This window comes from Oratosquilla oratoria, chromosome 20 (assembly GCF_046742065.1).
Source record: "Oratosquilla oratoria isolate Oo_2021 chromosome 20, ASM4674206v1, whole genome shotgun sequence".
Taxonomy (NCBI): domain Eukaryota; kingdom Metazoa; phylum Arthropoda; class Malacostraca; order Stomatopoda; family Squillidae; genus Oratosquilla; species Oratosquilla oratoria.
The window spans coordinates 58,960,798-58,982,023 of NC_134796.1; the positions used below are offsets into that span (position 1 = coordinate 58,960,798).

The 21,226-nt window shown below is 40.3% G+C and overlaps 1 protein-coding gene across 1 annotated transcript; it reads left to right on the forward strand.

The window, feature by feature from the left end:
* Positions 1–4,190: 4,190 nt before the first annotated feature.
* LOC143036353 (uncharacterized) lies at positions 4,191–19,287 on the forward strand. Its single transcript, XM_076203601.1, has 3 exons — positions 4,191–4,334; positions 17,417–18,126; positions 18,243–19,287. The coding sequence occupies exons 1-3, from the start codon at positions 4,191–4,193 to the stop codon at positions 19,285–19,287; spliced, it is 1,899 nt and encodes a 632-aa protein (XP_076059716.1).
* Positions 19,288–21,226: the final 1,939 nt, after the last annotated feature.

Below are 21,226 nucleotides of genomic sequence, written 5' to 3' on the forward strand. Positions count from 1 at the left end.
TACACTGAGAAGGTGAACACACAGAAGGAATTAAATCTAAACAAATGCTTGACATACTGTTGAAATGTTCCTTAAGGAGTCTACAATACTACAAAGCCTTCTGGTTATTCGGGTTCACAATTGACGAGTCACGGTCTGTTGTGAAACAGAGTGAAGAAGTTTCCTTATGAAGGCTTCCTTCATTCTCCAAGCTTATCTGTCACCATGTACGGTTGCCACCACTGTAACTCGCTCACTTCGTCCATCTCATCTCACCATCCCAATCCCACATAGTGGTAAATAAGAACATAAGAACATAAGATCACTGTTAACCCACTATCGGAGAATTAATAACGGAAAGTACAGTGGGTTAACAGTGATTTTTTACAAATGTGTTATAACATACTAGTTTCCATAAGAACATAAGAACAAAAGACCATAAGGCCTACACTAGGCAGCTCCGTATTATGGGCCTTCGAGCGGAGAACTCGATTCTCCTCTTTAAGGCACTTAACAGCATCCTCCAAGGCTTCAATTCTACTAAGTAGAGATTGTACCTCTTCGGCGCTGAACACAGTAACCCATGATAAGGCAAAACCTTGTCAGTTGTGGCAAGCCGCCGTTTTAGGCCAATGTTGTGTTACCTCCCCGCCTGGTCAGGGCTATAGGGAACCAAAGCGGCAAGTCCGCAGTGGGTTTCGGGAATCGAACTCACGACCATCTACTCATTAGTTCAAGACGGTATCCACTGGGCTAATACGCGTCCATCTACAACCCGAAACCATACACATTCCACAATTCCTTCCAGGAGATAAAAAACTGTTGTACATATACAAGTGTAGGCGACTGTACATCAACTTTATGGTACGATTCTGAGGACACACAATGTACACATATTCACATAGGAAATTAATTTCCAAACTAATTTAGCATGTGTGCATTACTTGTTTGTTCAATCCTATTCTCGAGCGTGAATGTAGCAGATTCGCTTGCTAATTTCCTTGGCTGATGTTACACTAAAAGATTACTTGGAGCAGAGAAAAGAATCATCAATTACGTTGATATACTTATACAAGTGAAAATTAATACATGGATAAGATTATGGACATCACTGCCATTTCGACTAATTATATATCATGATCATTTATCTATTTGTTTATTCTTTATCATTATGTATTTATTCATTTGATTTATTTACTTATTTATTTTTTTATTCATTCTTTTAAATTTTTTCCGCATCCGACCTAATTATGGATCAAAAGGTCTCCTGTCGGTATCCTTTGTAATTAATCCTTTGTAGTCGAAATGTCAGTAAACTAGTGTTCCTGATCCATCCTGTATTTTCCAGACCACTTTTTCCACTCAACTGCCTCACCTTTAAACAATGTTGATATGTAGATAAATGTATAAGTAATATGGCGTAAGGCAAATACAGAGAACAGCGGGTGCTATCTACTCCCTTAGAATCCTACTGTTTTGTGTTTAATTTACCACCTTATTATACAACATGTGTTTCAAGTATATATATATATATTATATATATATATATACATATATACATAGAAACATACACAACATATATATATATATATATATATAAAATGTGTGTGTTTATGTGTGTGTGTGTGTGTGTGTGTGTGTGTGTGTGTGTGTGTGTGTGTGTGTGTGTGTAAGTCTGCGTGCAAGTACGTGTGTTTGTGCATGTGTTTTTAACTGATGTCAATTATTAAAACGAAGATAATTATAGATCAAGAACCCTCAATATCCTGAATATCACTATAAGGTTAATTATTTCTTTCTTGGAGTTACACAGAATTCTTTTTAATATAAAACAAAAACAAAACTAAAATAGATTACCATAACAACGGAAACACTGCAAGACATACGCAAGCTCCCCAACTAATTACAATTATTTTAATTAGCTGGTTAGGTAGTAAAAAAAAAATGAATAAAAGCCTTGTACACAATCTAGACTGCAATATAGGACACATTTTGTAGCCAACTTAGAATCTTATTTTCACCCAACGTAGGTTTGCCTTCACTATAACGTTTCTTAACATTAATTCTTATTTTTGTAGTTTCTCTGTTTTAATTTTCTGATCCTCATTTGCGTCTTCCAATCCCACATTATGTTCCTTTTCTTAGTATAATGGTAAGTAAAGATTCAGTTTCATTCTCAGACACTGGAGTAAGACTGATGTGTCTTTGTTTATATTACATTTGTATGATAACCGACAGTTTTATCTTAGCTGATGATTTCTAACTCTCAAATTAGATGTCACTCTATAATTAGATTTTCTTATCTTTGTGTTCATAAACACGCGTCGTATATTTAGTCAGTTTTGACGTTAGTTCGGATAAGCGAGAAGCCTACGCCAGAAGGCGGTGAGTAGCTCCGGCCGAAGCCACCACCTTTGCTTTATGCGCTTGGAAGGATGTGGCAGGTAAAAGTCACAGCTGGGAATCGGAGAAGAGTGCGGGATTCGAACCCATAAATTAGCGAATGCGAGGCCAGCACCCTTCCGATTACTCCACCAGCGCACAGAGAAGGCGTCAAATTGGGCAGAAGGCGTCAAACTGGGTAGAAGGCGTCAATCAGGTCAGGTCAATCTGGGATAGCAGCTTCAGAGAGTTGGCGAGTGGTTGCGATTCAGTGATCAGTGCCGGAGTGCTACAATCTCTACGTAGTAGACTTGTAGCCTTAGAAGAGACCGTTGCGGGCCTTATAGAGAAGTAACGAGTTCTTCAATCGAAGGACTAAATCACGGACAACAAACCGTGTTTAAAACTTTAGTGGAAAACGGTGACCAAAAAAAACAAACACGGGAAGGTGGTAGAAAGCACTTAGGGCCCGCTTGAATGCAGGATCTCTTTTCAAACTCTCGCAGGACAAAAAGGAGAAACGAATAAGATGCAAGCGAAGATGGGAAGGGCAGTCGATCCCTGCCCACAGGTAAAAATTTTGTTGTAGGGGATAACCAGGTGAGGTGTTTAGATAGGGACTTTTGTGACAAAGATAGGAAACACAGAACTCAGGCCAGGGATAGGTGATGTTAGAGACAGAATTGAAGAGTGTATGGTCGGAGAAGGCGCACGATCCATTATTTGTTTGAGTGCAGGAGGGAATGACATATGTAAGTTAGGGAGGGAGGAATTACTTACGCGGTTCCGGAATGCGTTAGACAAGACTAGGATTACGAGTGGAATTACTATTGCATCTGGAATCCTTCCGATTCGAAAACTTGGAGGCATGTGCCATTCCAGGGCTATTGTAATGAATTATAGAATAGCAAATAATTGTAAGGCCAATGAATGGGTATTTGTCGACAACTGGGATCACTTTTACGGCAAGAATGATCTATATATAAGGGACATGGTGCACATGACACCCAAAAGATTTCGGCTCCTTGCTGAATCTCTTGAGCGAATAGGCGGCATCCTGCATGGTTTTCCCGGGTGAATTACATGGGAGTAGGGAAAAAAATATCGGAATATAATTTAGACAACAGAACTAGCTGCGAGCGAATGTGAAAAGAATCACTTAAACAGGTGGAGGGAAGACACACTTAAGGTTTAATAAACAAACAGCTGAAGCGTACCGAACAAAAATTATTCGTTGAGAGGTTAAGCTTGCGTAGAGAGATTTGATAGTATAGCTATTACTGAATCTTGGGTCACTATGCCGGATAGACATTTCCTTCCGGAGTCCGTGATAGGATATAAGCTATTTCACAACGATAGGGAAGGCAGGAGGGGAAGGAGAAGTAGCACTTTTCGTCAGAAACACAACCAATAGTATAATCAACAATTCTATTAAGGAAGAGGAAATCACGAAATCTATTCGTATGGAGATTATAGGCGAAAATAAGCAACTTAATATCGGTGTCCCATACACACCTAACCTAAGCACTGAACAGACTGAACCCCTAATTCACGAAATTTGCAGGGCGTCCCAATATATAAAAGTGATCGTGGGAGATTTTAACTATGGAAACATTGACTGGGAAAATGTAGATCAGGAAGATTTTTTTTTTTTTTTATGACTACAATTTTCTAAAGCAAATTATTAACGATTCTACGAGGGGAGAGAATACTCTGGACTTTTAATTAAAAATGGAGATCTAAAGAGAAACGTACAAGTGGGCGATAATCTAAGTTCTCGCGATAATCAAGAAACAGGGTTTAATATTATATGGGAGGAATGGAATAATATGAATAAAATTCTAGAACCTGATTTGATGAGAGCCAATCTTGAAAAACTGAGGAAATATTTAGGGCAACTGGTCACATTTGAGGCCAGACCGGAGGACAGTGACAGGGTCAGCTGTCTAGATGAAAAGTATAATGAGGTCAGCGTCAGTAGCGCAATCAGAGGTCTCGATCAAGGTCAGGTCACAGAGGAAGGTGTGCAATTCCCAGGTTAGGTCACATACAAGCCTGAAGCCAGTGGTCTAGATGAAATGTACAGTAACCTAACCGCTATGATTTTGTGTGTGCAAAGTAAATTCATTCCCCTCAAGGCGATAAGAAAAAATACTAATACTCCCAAATGGATAACGAATAGGCTGAAAAATGAGATCGGAATAAAAAAGAGGGCTTTACAACAAAATAAAAGGCGAGGAAACATACCTTAGATCTTAATATAACGATATGGTTAGATTGGTTAGAAAGAACACGCGAACAAAGAACAGCAATTCGTAACCACAAAATTAAAGTTGCCAGACAAGAGAGATCCAACCGAAAGGTCTTCTTTCATCTCTACAGAACAAAATATAAGGAAAGGATAGGCCCAATTAAAAAGACGAAGATGTCTTCATAGATTCGGAGGAAAAAATGAGAGGTATTTATCAAAAATTTCTCATGGTATTTACAAAGGAGAAGTTAGATATGGTACCTCACTCCGACCCGATATTCAATGAGAATGAGGGAAGTAGACTAACGTCAGCATCAGTAAGGAAGTAGTCAAACAGAATGATAGACAAGATACAAAATCCCGAGATCCAGATGAATTTCTTCAGAGTGGTTGAAAGTGTAAAATTGAAATCTGCGACCAGTTAACGAAATATGAAGTCGGTAGACACTGGATTCGTGCCTACTTTCAGTGGCAGGCAAACATTGCTCCTGTTTTCAAAAACGGTGATAAATCGTGTATGCCCAACTACAGGCTCATTTTGACGTCGGTTATAAGAAAAATGCTAGAATCAGTAATAACTAATAGAATCAGAGAAAACATCGAGACATAATTAAATTCGTAATTCACAGTATGGGTCCACCAAGGGTAAATCAAGTGTAACTAATATTCTAATTTCTTTTTTTTTCACTTATGTCTACAAGGCGTCAGATAACAATGATAATAACGATGTTATTTACCTTGATTTTAGCAAACCTTTCGACAAGGGTCCCCACAAGAGGCTACTAAATAAAATCAAAGCCCATCGTATTGGAGGAAAAGTGTTAGAATGGATTAGGGCATGGATCAGTGACAGAAAACAGCGGGTTACCATTTACGATATAAAATTCAAATGGGGGAGAGAAAACTGAGTGCGAGACTTTGGAGTGCTAGTGAGTCCTGACCTTAAATCCAGGAAACAGTGCATTAGCGCCAGGAATAAAGCTAACAGAACATTAGGTTTAATACCTAGGACGGTTAGAAATAACATTCTTATAACATTCTACCTGACGTTAGTTAGATCCATCCTTGATTATGCGGTACAGCTTTGGTCTCCGTCCTATAGAGTGGATATTAATTCACTAGAATCAGCATAGAGGAGAATGACCAAAATGATACAAGGGCTCAGAAATTAACCTTACGAGGACAGTTTAGGCACTTTAGGCACGTTAGTTAGATCCATCCTTGATTATGCGGTACAGCTTTGGTCTCCGTCCTATAGAGTGGATATTAATTCACTAGAATCAGCATAGAGGAGAATGACCAAAATGATACAAGGGCTCAGAAATTAACCTTACGAGGACAGTTTAGGCACTTTAGGCACGTTAGTTAGATCCATCCTTGATTATGCGGTACAGCTTTGGTCTCCGTCCTATAGAGTGGATATTAATTCACTAGAATCAGCATAGAGGAGAATGACCAAAATGATACAAGGGCTCAGAAATTAACCTTACGAGGACAGTTTAGGCACTTTAGGCACGTTAGTTAGATCCATCCTTGATTATGCGGTACAGCTTTGGTCTCCGTCCTATAGAGTGGATATTAATTCACTAGAATCAGCATAGAGGAGAATGACCAAAATGATACAAGGGCTCAGAAATTAACCTTACGAGGACAGTTTAGGCACTTTAGTTTACACTATGAATGAGGACAGGTAGTAATGGACATGGAATTACCTAATGGTCTCTGACAGTCCCCTTTCTTATGTTCGTAGAACTTCACTCTAATGCTGGAGTTCAGTCATGAGAGAGGTTCCCCAGTATCGTGTAGGAATAGAGGAGAAAATATGTAGATGATAGATGGTAATGGACATGGAACTACCTAGTGTAAGTCTTATGGTCTTTAGCAGTCTCCTTCATTCTTATGTTTTATGTTCCTATGAGAACCCTTCAAATATATTGAACTGAGAAGTTGCATCTCCTCCATCTAATGTTTGTCCTTGAATGACTAACTCAAGATACCACCAGGAGAGCCATCTGCTAAAGGTACGATTTCCTTGGTGCGTTCATGGCTCAATGATGCTCGTCAAACGATTGTGTCCAGCAATTCTTTGTTTCTGAATGGAATTGTTTTGCTTCGAGCTGCAAAGTAAAATGCTGACCATTTCAACCGAACCTACCAACGCGTTTACCCAAATATAATGTCTGAACAAAGTGTACTCGAGCACATTGGTGATTACCTTCCAGAAAATCCGCATATAATCTCTTCTGAATCGTGATACTGCTACATGTAAACGGAATGTCAATGTGACTTTGCGTTGCTAATTGATCATTGTCAAGAAAACAATCTAGCATTGATGATTGACGTTAACAGTTTATTAGTTTTAACCCGAGATAATTCCTAAACTTATTATTCCATTTGTATTAGATTATACTTTGAATTAAAAAAGTATAATTACAATAATATATATCTTCGTTTACTTTTCTAGTTAGGTGGAGGTTGTGAACAGCCTACGCCGGAAGGCGCTGAGTGGCTGCGGCCGAAGCCATCACATTTGATCTGTGCTCTAAGACTGTTGGGACGGGTAGAGGTTCCACATTTGTTGCATTTCCACGTATTGTATCATCTTTGCGTACCACCTAGTGGTACGATACGGTGCAACAGGGTATTGTACCCACTTGTTGCGTATCCGTATACAGCAGGCGGATACGCAACAAGTAGGTATAATACCCTGTTGCACCGTATCGTATCACAGGGTGGTACGCAATAATTATACGATACGTGGAAATGCAACAAGTGTGGACCCGGGTTTAATACAGTTATTGCTGGGAATCGGGGAAAAGTGCGGGATTCGAACCCACAACTCAGTGAACGCAAGGCCAACAGGCTTCCAACTACGCCACCAGCACACGACTAGTTTGGGTTCATAAATTTCTACTGGATTAAACTCGGAGAGATTTATAAAGATTCATGTCGGTTTCGTTATCACATCTAATCAATCTACCATAGGTAATTATGGAAAAAGGTATTACAATGATTATTTTACAACGTACACCAAAAATCATTGAACAAACATTTCTTAAACCAATATTCATACAACAAGAGAAAGAGAACAAATTATATAAAAAAGATGCATAATATAAAGAAAAAAAAATGAAAACCGCTTTCTTCCATCCTCAGCAGCAGCTCTTTGTTTTTGTTTTTTTTTCAGCCTTTTATCTTTTGACCACCACATTTTTTCTACCGCCCGCATATTCTCTGCCACATTAAACACCACCAGTTTACATCCATGTTCCTCATCATCCCATATTTTCCGGATCAACCTCTCCCCCCCACCCCTCGTCCCTCCTCCCCTCCCTTCCCCTCTCCCCCTCCTCCTTCCTTTACCCTCCTCAGTCCTCCCTCCCCCCTTACTCGTCCTCTTCTTCCTCCTCTTCCTTCTATTCCTCTTTCTCTTCCTAATCACCCTCTACTTCCTCTTCCTCTCCACCCTCATCCCTCTTCTTCCCTTCCCCTCTCCCTCTCCCCCTTCCTTTCACCTCCTTAATCCTTCCCCATTTACTCCTCTTCTTCTCTTCTTTCATCTCCTCTTCATCTTCTCTTCCTTCTATTCCTTTTTCTCCTCCTCTTCGTCCCTCCTACTCTTCCATTCCCCTCCTCAGTCCTCTCTCCCGTCTTATTCCTCTTCTTCTTCTCTTCTTCCTCTTTACCTTCCTCTCCCTCTTTTTTTATCTTCTTTCTATTCGCCCTCTTCTTCCTCTCCCACCTCGTCCTTCCTCCTCTTCCCTTCCCCTCTCCTCCATCCTCTCCTCTCCCCTCCTCAGTCCTCCCTTCCCTCTTACTAGTCCTCCTCCTTTTCTTCTTCCTCTTCATCTCCCTTCTATTCCTCTTCCTATTTCTCCTCTTCCTCTACCTTCTCTTCTTTCTCTTCCCTTCCCCTTCCTCTTCCTCCTCGTCTCCCTCCTGCCCTTCCTCCTATCATCAGCCTCTCATCTTGTTCATCCTCCTCCTCCTCCTCCTCCTCCTCCTCCTCCTGCTCTGCCCTCAGAAATTTTCTGAACAGGCACGAGTTATTTAGGGGTAGTTGGGTCGGGGGCCTGGGTGGGTCTCATCTCTTTAATGAAGGTGAAGTAAGATTCTCTCCTACACTTTAGCAGATAATCATGTTAATGAGGAAGATTTTCGCTCCCAACTTTGGGAATCTCGTTTTATCAAGTTATGTGGGTACCCGCCTGTGATTTGGGAAAAGTGGCTTTGTATGCGCATGCGCAAATCGAAGGAAAAAGGTCTGATATTTTCTGTTTTATTTGGTAACGTGGACATAGATAATTAATGTAGTTATGCGTTACGAAATAACAAGCAGGACATCTTGTTACCCTCCACACTCTCTCTCTTTATCTAGACAGATTTTTTCTTTATTCATTCATATTTACACCAATACATTGTAGCAAAGCATTAAAGAACTCTTTTTTTCAACTTTAGAAATCTATATGCTATGAATGTATATGCTACCCGTAGTGTTTGGTTTTTATGTATACAATTGTCCATAAATACATACGAGTCCATCTCATATACATAAGAACATACGAGTACACACTCCCTCTCTCTCTCTCTCTCTCTCTCTCATACACACACACACACACACATACATACATACACACACACGTGTTTGCATCCACAAGGAGCTAAGATGAAATGAAAAAAATATATATATTGTGTGTGTGTGTGTGTGTGTAAAAAAAAAATAATAATAATAATGATAGGTTTATTGAGATAGCAGTGATACACTGACAATAATACAATTGGGCACTTTTATGAGTAATATAGTAATTATTAGAGTGATATGCTTAGTCTAAAATTTATGATGAGTTTATTGTGCGGACAATGGATGGAATGGCACTGTTCTTGTATCGGTCAGTTCTCGGCGCTCTGATGGGCTTGTGTGTGTGTGTGTGTGTGTGTGTGTGTGTGTGTGTGTGTGTGTGTGTGTGTGTGTGTGTGTGTGTGTGTGTGTGTGTGTGCGCCTACATATATATATATATACCTATTATATATATATATATGTATATATATATATATATGTATATATATATATATATATATATATATATATATATATATATATATATATATACAGTCCCGTGTTAGATATAACTCAAAGCGATACAAAGAGTCTCCCTGTCGACTAAACTTCTATCCGAAGATGGCGTTATCTTACATAATAAAACAAACATAAAATATTTGTCGAAGCAACCTTGGTATAGTGAGCGTAAATCTTTGTCGTATCATATTTCACCGCAAGAAAAGAGAAATAATATTTTTCTTGTTGTACACGATGTCGCTATGTTTGTCTATACAAAATTTACCAAGTTTTGCAACTTATTTTTCATGTAAGAATGATCAAATGAACTTTCAATTGACAGCCTGGAAAAGGACAAAGTCGAACCATAAAAATTATTCCAAATATCAGAAATAAGTCATACAAAAATCGACTAAAACATATAAATCTACTCTCCCTAGAAAAGCGTAGACTCCGTGGTGATTCCATACACGTTTCTATGATTCAAAGGGAATTGACATCAAAAGTGACGAAATTTTCACATTGTATGCAATTCTGACAAGAAACAATGGTCTCTGTCAGAACGTAGATATTTGGACGTGGGTAGAAACAACTTCGCCAACCGTGTAGTAAATGAATGGAATAAACTTCTTCATGAGGCAGTGCAATGTAGTACAATTCAAACTTTTAAGGTTAATTTAGATAAACACCTAATCAATATGCTGTAACGCCTACCATTAATTTAATTTTATTTATTAATCATTGTTATAAATTATTATCTATCTGTTTTTATATAAATTTTATTACCTACGTTTGTTTATCATTATCATTATTTATTTATCTTGTTTATTTATTTATTTATTTGTTTATTCATTTAGTGATCTATTTTTTATTTCATATTTTTTGCATCCGATATATTTATGGACCAAAAGGTCTCCTTTCGGCATGCTCTTGCAATTATGGTAAGTGAATCTAGAACAATGAACTGTCAATTAGGATAAGTGAATCTAGAAAAGTTTGAATTTTTCAAAATCAGTCGAAAAATGCCTCAGCAAAGTGCTTTTATTCCTGTCAATTGTTTCGTTATATTTTATGTATTTTCTTATTTCGTAATTTTATTTCATCTAATTTAATTTTATTTATTAGTTTATTCTTACTGTTCATTTTCTCTTTATTTTATATTTTTCATTTTTCTATTTGACTTATTAATTTCATTTTTATTTTGTCTTACACTTTATCATAATTATATGTGTTTTTTTTTTTTTGTTTTTTTTTGGCAGTGGACGGGATACAAGGATGACCCGTCATCCATGAGGAGCTAAGATGGAAGGGAAGACAGGTTGGTGGATGAAGGTGGAATGGGTGGAAGCGAAATGGGAAGGAGTGGGAACTTGTCTTTTGACTTGGCTATCTCCTTTATCATGGGGAAAAAATCCCTTGCTATATATGATATAGAACTTTAATTTCGTTTTTTTTATGTTGTTCTTTTCTTATTCCGTTTTACTCTACCATTCCATACTTTACTCTATTTTACTTTACTTCCTTTCCGGATCTTTGTTATAGACATGAAAATCTCCTATCCTCATTTTTCATTACTGCAACTCATTACAAACATACGCATGACAAGATGTGATACACAACCTGCAACATCCAACATTATGATACATTACATTGCCTTCATAGCAATCTCGTCTGCAGAGCAACCCAGAAGATTTGCAGATAATGATGACGCTGCAATGCCAAGATAAGGTGTTTGGTGTGTGTGTGTGTGTGTGTGTGTGTGTGTGTGTGTGTGTGTGTGTGTGTGTGTGTGTGTGTGTGTGTGTAGACAGACATACATATACCAAAGGCTTTTTCCCCCTTATAAGGGAGGTTGCCAAAAAACAAAGGCATAAAAACCACTCTTACCCATTCCATCCCCATCACACTCCACTCCCCTCCACCCTCCTCCCTTTCTCTTATCTTGGCACCTCTCGGATGACGGGTCATCCCTGCATCTCGCCCACTGCCCTGGGTCATAAGTGTCACAAGACACAGCACATCCACAGCAACACCGCTTCATTAAATCGGCGACCCCTCTCTCTCCGTCCCCATCATGCAGAAAAGAAGACGGGGAGAAATCCCTTCGGACTGCGTCAAATTATTTCTCATACATACTCCCTCATCCCCCATCCCCAACCCACTCCACCTCATGCATCACAACATCATCGATATACATTCTCCATTCACCCCATGTCTTCTGTCCTCTCCCGTACTTCCTCAACAGACATTCCCCTCTTTCCCAAAGCCCCTTTTACCCCATCCATCCATCTCATCTTAGGTCGCCCCCCTCATGTTCACTCCTTCCACCTCTGCCTTACTCACCTCTTTTACTAGTCTTTCTTCACTCATTCTTTCCATGTGTCCAAACTATCCCAATACTCTTTCATCAATCCTATCTCCCAACTCCCTTTCCACCCCCGTTCTCCTCCTCACCTCCTCATTTCTCACTCTATCCAGCCAAGTAACCTCCATCATACTTCTCAGACACCTCATCTCAAACACATTCCAACTCCTCTCTTATGTTCCATGTTTCTGCCCCGTACAGTGCTGTCGGCACAATCGCTCCTTCATACAATATCCTCTTAGCATCCATTCCCAAATGTCTATTTCTCAGTACACTTTTTAATCCACCAAGGCATTTACTCGCTTCTCAAGCTACATTCTACCTCCGCCTCCACTCTTCCCTTTCCTGCCACATTCGCATCCAAGTAACTAAAAATATCCACTTCCTCCAGTCTCTCTCCCTTAATACTCACTTTCAGTCTGCTGTCACTTTCTCCCTTTGTACATCTCATTACCTTACTTTTACCCACATTTATCTTAAACTTCTTTCTTTCACACACCTTCCCAAACTCTGTCACTAACTTCCTCAATCCCTCCCCTAATCCTTCTACAAGCGCAGTGCCGTCCGTTAACAACAGCTGGCTTATCTCCCATTTTTCTCCATTTTCTTTAACCATCTCAAATCCCTGCCCCACCACCCTTGCATTTACTTCTCGCATCACCCCATCCAAGTATAAATTGAACAGCCAAGGTGATACAACACATTCCTGACGAAGTCCCATCTTTAACTCAAACCACTCACTCTCTCCATTTCTAATCTTGGCACACGCTCTACTACTCTCGTAAAAATCCTAAAAGCTTTCCTCTTATCCCATATATCTGCAATACCTCCCACAATGCCTACCTGTCTACCCTTCCATAAGCCTTTTTCAAATCCATAAAAACCCAAAACACATTCTTACCTTTTCCTATAAATTTCTCACATATCTGTCTTACCACAAAAATATGATCTACGCAACCCCTACCTGTCCTAAACCCACACTGTTCTTAACTAATTACTCCCTCTGTTCCTCTCCTAATCCTATCAATCAAGATCCTCCCATAAGCCTTCCCAACTACACTTAACAGGCTGATCCCTTTGAAACTACACTTGTCCCCTTTTCCCTTGTAAAGTAGAACTATACAGACACTCCCACTCCTCCAGTCCTCCGGTACTCTACCCTCTCTCCAGCAAACATTAAATAACCTCACCAGCCAGTCCACTATCACTGTACCACCTTTTTCAGACATTCTGCATGACATCCATCCAGCCCAGGTACCTTACCTGCTCTCATCATCTAAACAACTGCCTTCACTTCATCTTTCATTAATTCTCCTCCATTTTCCTCATACATCACGGTTATCTATCTAGCGCTTCCCACTGCAACTACCTTTCCTCCCTATCCTCCTTCACATTTAGCAATTCCTTAAAATACTCAGCCCATCTTCCTCTTACTGCCTTTTCTTCGATTATCATCTCTCCATCTACATCTTTTACCTTTTCTTCTCGCCTCCTCCTCCTCTTTATTTCTTTCCAAAAACATCTTTTCATTACTTTTAAAAAATTTCTATCATACTCTCAGCCCATATATATATATATATATATATATATATATATATGTGTGTGTGTGTGTGTGTGTGTGTGTGTGTGTGTTCACCTTGGTCTTTGGATCACGTGTTGGGCTCGTGATCGACAGCTATTTCCCTCCCGGAAGAGAGCTCAGAGCTCGTATGACCGATCTATGGGTAATGCTATGACCTTACACACACACACACACCCAACTCCCCCCCCCACGAGAGTCAGAGTAACGACCCGAAGCGCAGCGATACCGAAATAATTTCGGCCCTGGGCAGGATTCGAACCAAGTACTACGAGCACCATCATGCTGGTAGTCCAGCGCTCTACCAACTGCGCCACCGAGTCGTGTGTGTGTGTGTGTGCGTGTACATATATGTATACACACACACAAATATATATATATATATATATATATATATATATATATATATATGATGAAGGTGGAAAAAGAAGTCACGGGTCTAGTTCCGAGTTCTTGAGTTTATTCCTGACCGGTTTCGCTCTATGCTTCTTCAGAGGAATGTGACTCTGGAGTGAAGCTGGCGGTATACATAGTCTGAGTAAGACCGCGTTCCCTCCTTGGAGGTGGGTTCCGTTTGGTTGTACAATGGTTTATAATTTTTGCCAACATCAACCAAAAAGTAGGGGATATAAAATGGGAAAAATTCACAGCTCAATACGCAGCCATAAGAACCTGCCCCAGAACAGCGCCCACATAGAACGACATGACAAACTCCATCCGGTGCCCAAACGCCCGCACTTCCTGGGTTGAGGGCTTGAGGCCGGTCAGTTCGTATTTTTATTTTTATTTTTATTTTTACTATATATTTCTTTGGCATTTATTTATTTATTCATTTTTTTATTATTGTTTCATTTTATATTGCTTCATTTTAAATTAAATTACAATTTATTATCTTAAGTATAAACTAATCTATATCTTAGGTCATACAATGATGTGTCAAAGAGAACGTTGCCCACTATCACACTATTATTATTATTGTTATTATCATATTTTTATTCTGTCCGAATATGTCCAAATATGTTATTATCCATTAATTATATATTTATTTATTATTTACAGTACCATATGTAAAACTGTACCATATATGTATATGTATGTATTTTTTATAACATTCTGTCACACAACGATATGCGATGAGATGTCATGTCACTTTAAATTAGCACATTTTTATCTATTTATTTATTTTTATTTTTATTTATATTTGTATTTTTATTTTTATTTTATTTCATTTTATTTATCTGGATATTCATCTTTATATTATTTAATACTATAAGTTATCTTATGACACTTTTTAGGATTCCCACATTTTTACACCACTCACTTCACTTACACTGTTACACCCTCGATCAACATTCCACACACACCGGAGCTGTTTTATAATAACATCACAACAATTTATTGTATACTGTATTATCACTATTGTTCATTGTATTAAAAATTATAAACTATTGTACAACCAAACGGAACCCACCTCCAAGGAGGGAACGCGGTCTTACTCAGACTATGTATACCGCCAGCTTCACTCCAGAGTCACATTCCTCTGAAGAAGCATAGAGCGAAACCGGTCAGGAATAAACTCAGGAACTCGGAACTAGACCCGTGACTTCTTTTTCCACCTTCATCAACTTGTCACAATGTACCAACATATATATATATATATATATATATATATATATATATATATATATATATATATATACACATACACATCGCCGGAGACATATACGGAAAACTTATACGAAGCGAAGCCAAGGGCTCGAACCTCAGCTCAGACGTATCAAAGTAACAGTTACTTTGATACGTCTGAGCTGAGGTTCGAGCCCTTGGCTTCGCTTCGTATCAGTTTCCGTATATGTCTTCGACGAGCGCATTGTCAGTCTCGTTCGTGATGACATGGAATTAAAAGTAAAAAGTTAATGTGGTAGAAAAAGATTAAGATCTACACTGCGGACCATTCAGTATAACACTTGCCCACGCGCACATACTACAATTGTACCATTATAGCGGGGATGGGTTGAGCAGAAAATTCGTGTATATGTGGCTCGAACATACAAATATAAGAAATTGTACTCAACTTATATCTCTCTTGATGGCGCAGTGGTTAGACACTGTTACTTTGATACGTCTGAGCTGAGGTTCGAGCCCTTGGCTTCGCTTCGTATCAGTTTCCGTATATGTCTCCGACGAGCGCATTGTCAGTCTCGTTCGTGATGACATGGAATTAAAAGTAAAAAGTTAATGTGGTTGAAAAAAGATTAAGATCTGCACTGGGGACCATTCAGTGTGTGTGAAAACCATATATATATATATATATATATATATATATATATATATATATATATATACATACATGGGCAGTCTGAACGTCATTAGCGCGGCCAGGGGTCGGGTCACGGAGGGTAGTACGCAAACCTTCGGTCAGGTCACTTACAAGCGCGAGGTTATCAGACCGGTCAACGATTTGGATGAAATGTACAGTAACCTAACAACTTTAATTCTAAATGCACAAAATAAATGTATTCATCTCAAGTCGATACGGAAGAATAGTAATACTCCCAAATGAATGACGTACAGGCTGAAATATGAGATCGAAATGAGCAGAGAACTTTGCGTAAGAATAAATAACGGGGAACACACCTTAGATCCAAATATAACGATGTGGTAAAACTGGTTAAAAAGAATACGCGCACAGCGAAACGTAACTATGAAATTAAGGTTGCCAGACAAGCGAGTTCCAACCTCAAGGGCTTCCTACATCTCTACAGAACAAAAAATAACGAAAGGATAGGGCCAATTAAAACGACGAAAATGTCATGATAGAATCGGAGGAAAAATTGAGTGAGGAGTTTAACAAATATTTTATCTCGGTGTTTTCTAAGGAGAGATTAGCTAAGGTACCTGACTGCGATCCGATTTTCAGTGGGGTTGAAGAAAGTAGACTACCAAATATCAGCATTAGTAAGGAAGTAGTAGTCAAATAGATTGATAGATTTAAAGCTATAAAATCCCCGGGTCCAGACGAAAATTTTCCAAGAGTGCTTAAAGAGCGTAAATTTGAAATCTGCGACCAGTGAACAGAAATATTTGATAAATCGGTAGACACCGATTTTATGCCCATTGCTTGGGGGCAGGCACACGTTGTTATTGTTTTCAAAAAGGGATATAAATTGTCTTTATGCAACTACAGGCCAATCAGTCTGACATCAGTTAATAGGTAAAATGCTTGAATCAGTAATAGTTAATAGACTCAGAGATCACATCGAGAGATATAATTTGATTCGTGACTAATCTTCTATTCTTTTACACTAAAGTATATAAGGCGTCAGATAACAATGATAGTTCGACAAAGTGCCCCACCAGAGACTACTAAATAAAATAGAAGCCCATGGCATAGGAGGAAAAGTGTTAGAATGGATTAGAGTTTGGATCAGTGACAGAAAACAGCGGGTCACCATAAATGGTGTAAAATCCAAATTGGGGAGTGGAATTGCCAAGGGCTCGGTTTTGGGTTCAACTCTTTATCCAAGCAGATAAACCTCGGGCCCTCCCAAGCATGTGATAAATCGCCACAAACCCAAGTAGATGACATAAACCCACAAATCAAAGCCCCAGACAAAAACGCCACAAGCCCAAGCATAGGACATTCTGTCACTACACGAAGTCGGAGGCTTCCCCTAGCACGTGACATTTCATCACTGCCTGAGTTACTAGGAAACCTCTCCCAAATAACCGGTAACCTCCCCCAGTGAAGAGCAGGTACAGATATTTAAGTATATAAAGTAACATAATTAAATATACCAACAGGCCCCCGTCGACATGGAAGTCCCCCAAGGCTTTGTCGTGGCCCCCCTACTCTTCACACTACTGCTGGCGGATGTCGGAAAAGGCGTGCGCAGCGACACGGTCGTCACTGCCTATGCCGACGATGTAGCACTATGGCACAAGTCCAGGCACAGGCGTCCCAAGCGCGACTCTGCACAACACAAAGCGGAACTTCGGGTATTCCAAAGCCAAATAGAGCTGGTGGTGGCACAACTCACGAGCCTGGGATTCTCACTCTCCTCGACCAAAACGGTGTACATGCCTGTACATCAAGTTGGCTACAATAGGGGAGAGTATCCCAACTGGAACCACATCACAGTCTGTGGCTCACCTGTGAAGCCCACGGCCTCAGCTCGATACCTGGGAGTCATTTTCCAGAGAGACGGACGGTGGACCAAGCACATCCAACAGGTCTCCCGAAACGCTAGACGAGCACTCAACCTGGTTCAGGCTATCCGACACGAGTCCTGGAGTAAGCACCGTGCCACCCTTATTCCCATAGTCCAGAGTCTTGTGCGCTCTCGGCTCCTCTTTGGCGCCCCTGCCCTCCACGACCTACCGCCAGAGACCCTACGCAACATGACCCGGATCGAGTGCCAAGCACTCCGCCTAGCGCTCGGTCTACCGACATCAGTCCCGCAGGAGCAAGTATACAGCGAAGCTGGGATCCTTCCTCTCCGACATCGTCTCAAGTGGGACGCCTGCAGATACTTTTTGGCTCCGCGAGGGTCCCAAACTCTACGGATGCGGAACTGACCGAAGGCTGGGTCGAAAACCAGACTACAGCTCTTATTCAAGGCCTGCCCAGCTCAATAAAGGACATCTGTCTCGCAGCCGGACTTCGACCAGACGACCGAAGGCTTGTATCCCAGCATCAATTCGACCCTGTTCCTCCCTGGGACCTGGACCCTCCCGACGTCACACCTGGCATCCCCGGACTAAACCGCGACGACAGCCCCCACCTGCTGTTAATGCGGACCCGAGAGTTACTGGCGAGAAAATATGCGGAAGACTTCCTCGTCTACACAGATGGCTCCGTCCGTGAGGACGGCCGCACTGGAGCGGGAGTCTTCCTGCAGCCGACAAACGAATCCTTCTCGGTGAAGCTTCCCCCCACCACCATCCAAACGGCCGAGCTCGTCGCCATCCGAGAAGCAGTGGTCAAGGTCATCAACCTACCCCAACCTCCACCACGAGTCACCATCCTCTCTGACTCCCGAACAAGCCTGACTATCCTGCAGGGAGCATACTACGAGTCGAGGTCCGAACTCCTCGACGACATACTACGCCTCTCGACTGAGGCCACAAATCTAGGCGTCCGCCTCCGTTATCAGTGGGTCCCATCCCACGTGGGACTACACGGAAATGAAATGGCGGATAGCGCCGCCAAACGAGGCGCTCTACTGCCAGAGGAATACCGGGTCGTGTTACAGCTCACGGTCTGCGACGCTTTCCGCAGGATAGAACAAGCTTCCTGGGACATCTGGGAGTCGGACTACGCCGCCACCGCAGCCTACCGGGGATGGCCCACTACTCGCCCTATGACCAAGGCCTCGGGCTCTTGCTCACTACCTCCTCACATATCTTCTGCTATTTCCAGGATCCGGGTCAACCACTGGTGGACCAAATTCCTACAACCTACCTGCACCTGCGGCACCGAACCGGTGTCCTTCCAGCACTGCCTCTTCTTCTGCCCCAAGCTGAAGGACCACTTCCTCCCTCTACGAGACCTCGGCGACCCTTCTACAGCCCTGGACCGCCTCCGGGCCAACACCACCACGGATTCAGGCCACACCCATATCGTCCTGGCAGCCCAGCTAACGTGCTCCTCCCCAGTAGGAGCCCTCCTCTAAAAAAGAAGGATCATCTTAAACACTCCATCACATCTACACATAAACCGTTCCCTCTGGCACATGCTCCTGTCAGGAGCAACCCCTCCCCACCGAACCCACAACACCACCGCAAGCTAAAAGACAGTCCCTAAATCGGATACCTCCGCTGGGACGCAAATATATATATATATATATATATATATATATATATATATATATATATATATATATATATATATATATATATATATACCAACGGAATAATTCTTATCCTGGCCAGATAGAAAATTTCTAAGAGCTAGTGAAGAAGGGTCTTACACCCGAATTCGCGATATAGCAAACATGACCACCTTCAGTGAAGTCATAAACATCCTTTCAAAGGAACCTTAGTCCATAGTAAGATATGGAAAATACATTTAAGAAAATAATAAATACACAAGTAGCCATCACTTTCAATATATATATATATATATATATATATATATATATATATATATATATATCTGCGTGTATGTGGGTGTGGGTGTGCGTGTACGGTGTTGGTTCATAACTGCATGATGTATTTGCATACTTTCACATTTAGTGTTGTATATATATTAAGTAATAACCTTAGAACGAGTTCGGAAGTCTATACATATGTGTATGCACATGAATGTACACTCACCCACGCACGCACAGGCACACCTGCATACAACGTACACGCGCACACATGTACATAGATATATGCACATAATCATACGAATGTACACGCACATGCACACATGAAACGAAAGTAGGTGCGTGTGTGATTCACCATGATCTCGGATTACGTGTGTGTGTGTGTGTGTGTGTGTGTGTGTTTTAAACGCGCGCACATGTGTGTTTCTGTATGTTATATATCTACGCGCCTTTCCCAGAGCTACAGATTCGCGAATCCTAATATACGTGGACATGACGAATAAATTACAAATTTACGGAAGAATTACGACCTTATTACAATACAACGTTGAACAAATAACCATAATGTAGGATAGCACCGAATTCCCTTGATTACTGTACTGATTATCGAAGCAAAATAAATGATTATGTAAAATTATTATCATGTTTTGGTGGCGGGCGATATTGAGCTAACGTTGCTATAGACCAAAAGAGCCTTTGCGCTTTTTTAATACTCGATGTAATTATATGGAAAGGCTTTGAATTTATAACATCAGAGATCGATTACCAACTCTTTTAAGCTTAATGAATAAATTTTAATTATTTTTTTCGCTACACTGGCTTGATGAACTCTTTTGTCATTATCGAATATATATTTTTTTCATAGTTTATTACTTCCTGTGATATTTTAAAATAATTATTCTGTGTCAACGAAAGTATGAAATTATGTTTAGAAAATGAATTTGATTAATGCAAGCATAACCTTACAAAAAAGTAATAAACTTGTTCATGGTATTATTACAAAATATATTCGTATATTTTCCGGTGTTCTGATAACATAATTCAAACACATGCATACGCACGAACGCACACACACACACGTATATATATATACGCGCGTACACACACACACAGACACACATACGTATCATACATCTGTCAAGTGGAATTTATTACCATACAATTTATGATATTTGGTGAGTGAAACGTTTGAATTATATTATTCATAATAACGAATTAATACTCTCTTGGGAATTCCATGTACATGATAAGTTAAGTTATTTTGTACGTTTGACAATCATTAAGTTCTTATGGTCAGCAGTGTGTGTGTGTGTGTGTGTGTGTGTGTGTGTGTGTGTGTGTGTGTGTGTGTGTGTGTGTGCGTATGTGTATATATACATACATGTATGTGTATGTGTGTGTTTAATAAAAATTTGCTGCGAGATAAAATAACTTCGTGTGTATAAACTTATTCCTCCAGGTGTGAATAAAAAATTAATATCTCGCCCAAGTAAAGACACAGGATCTCAAGCAGGGTAATCAG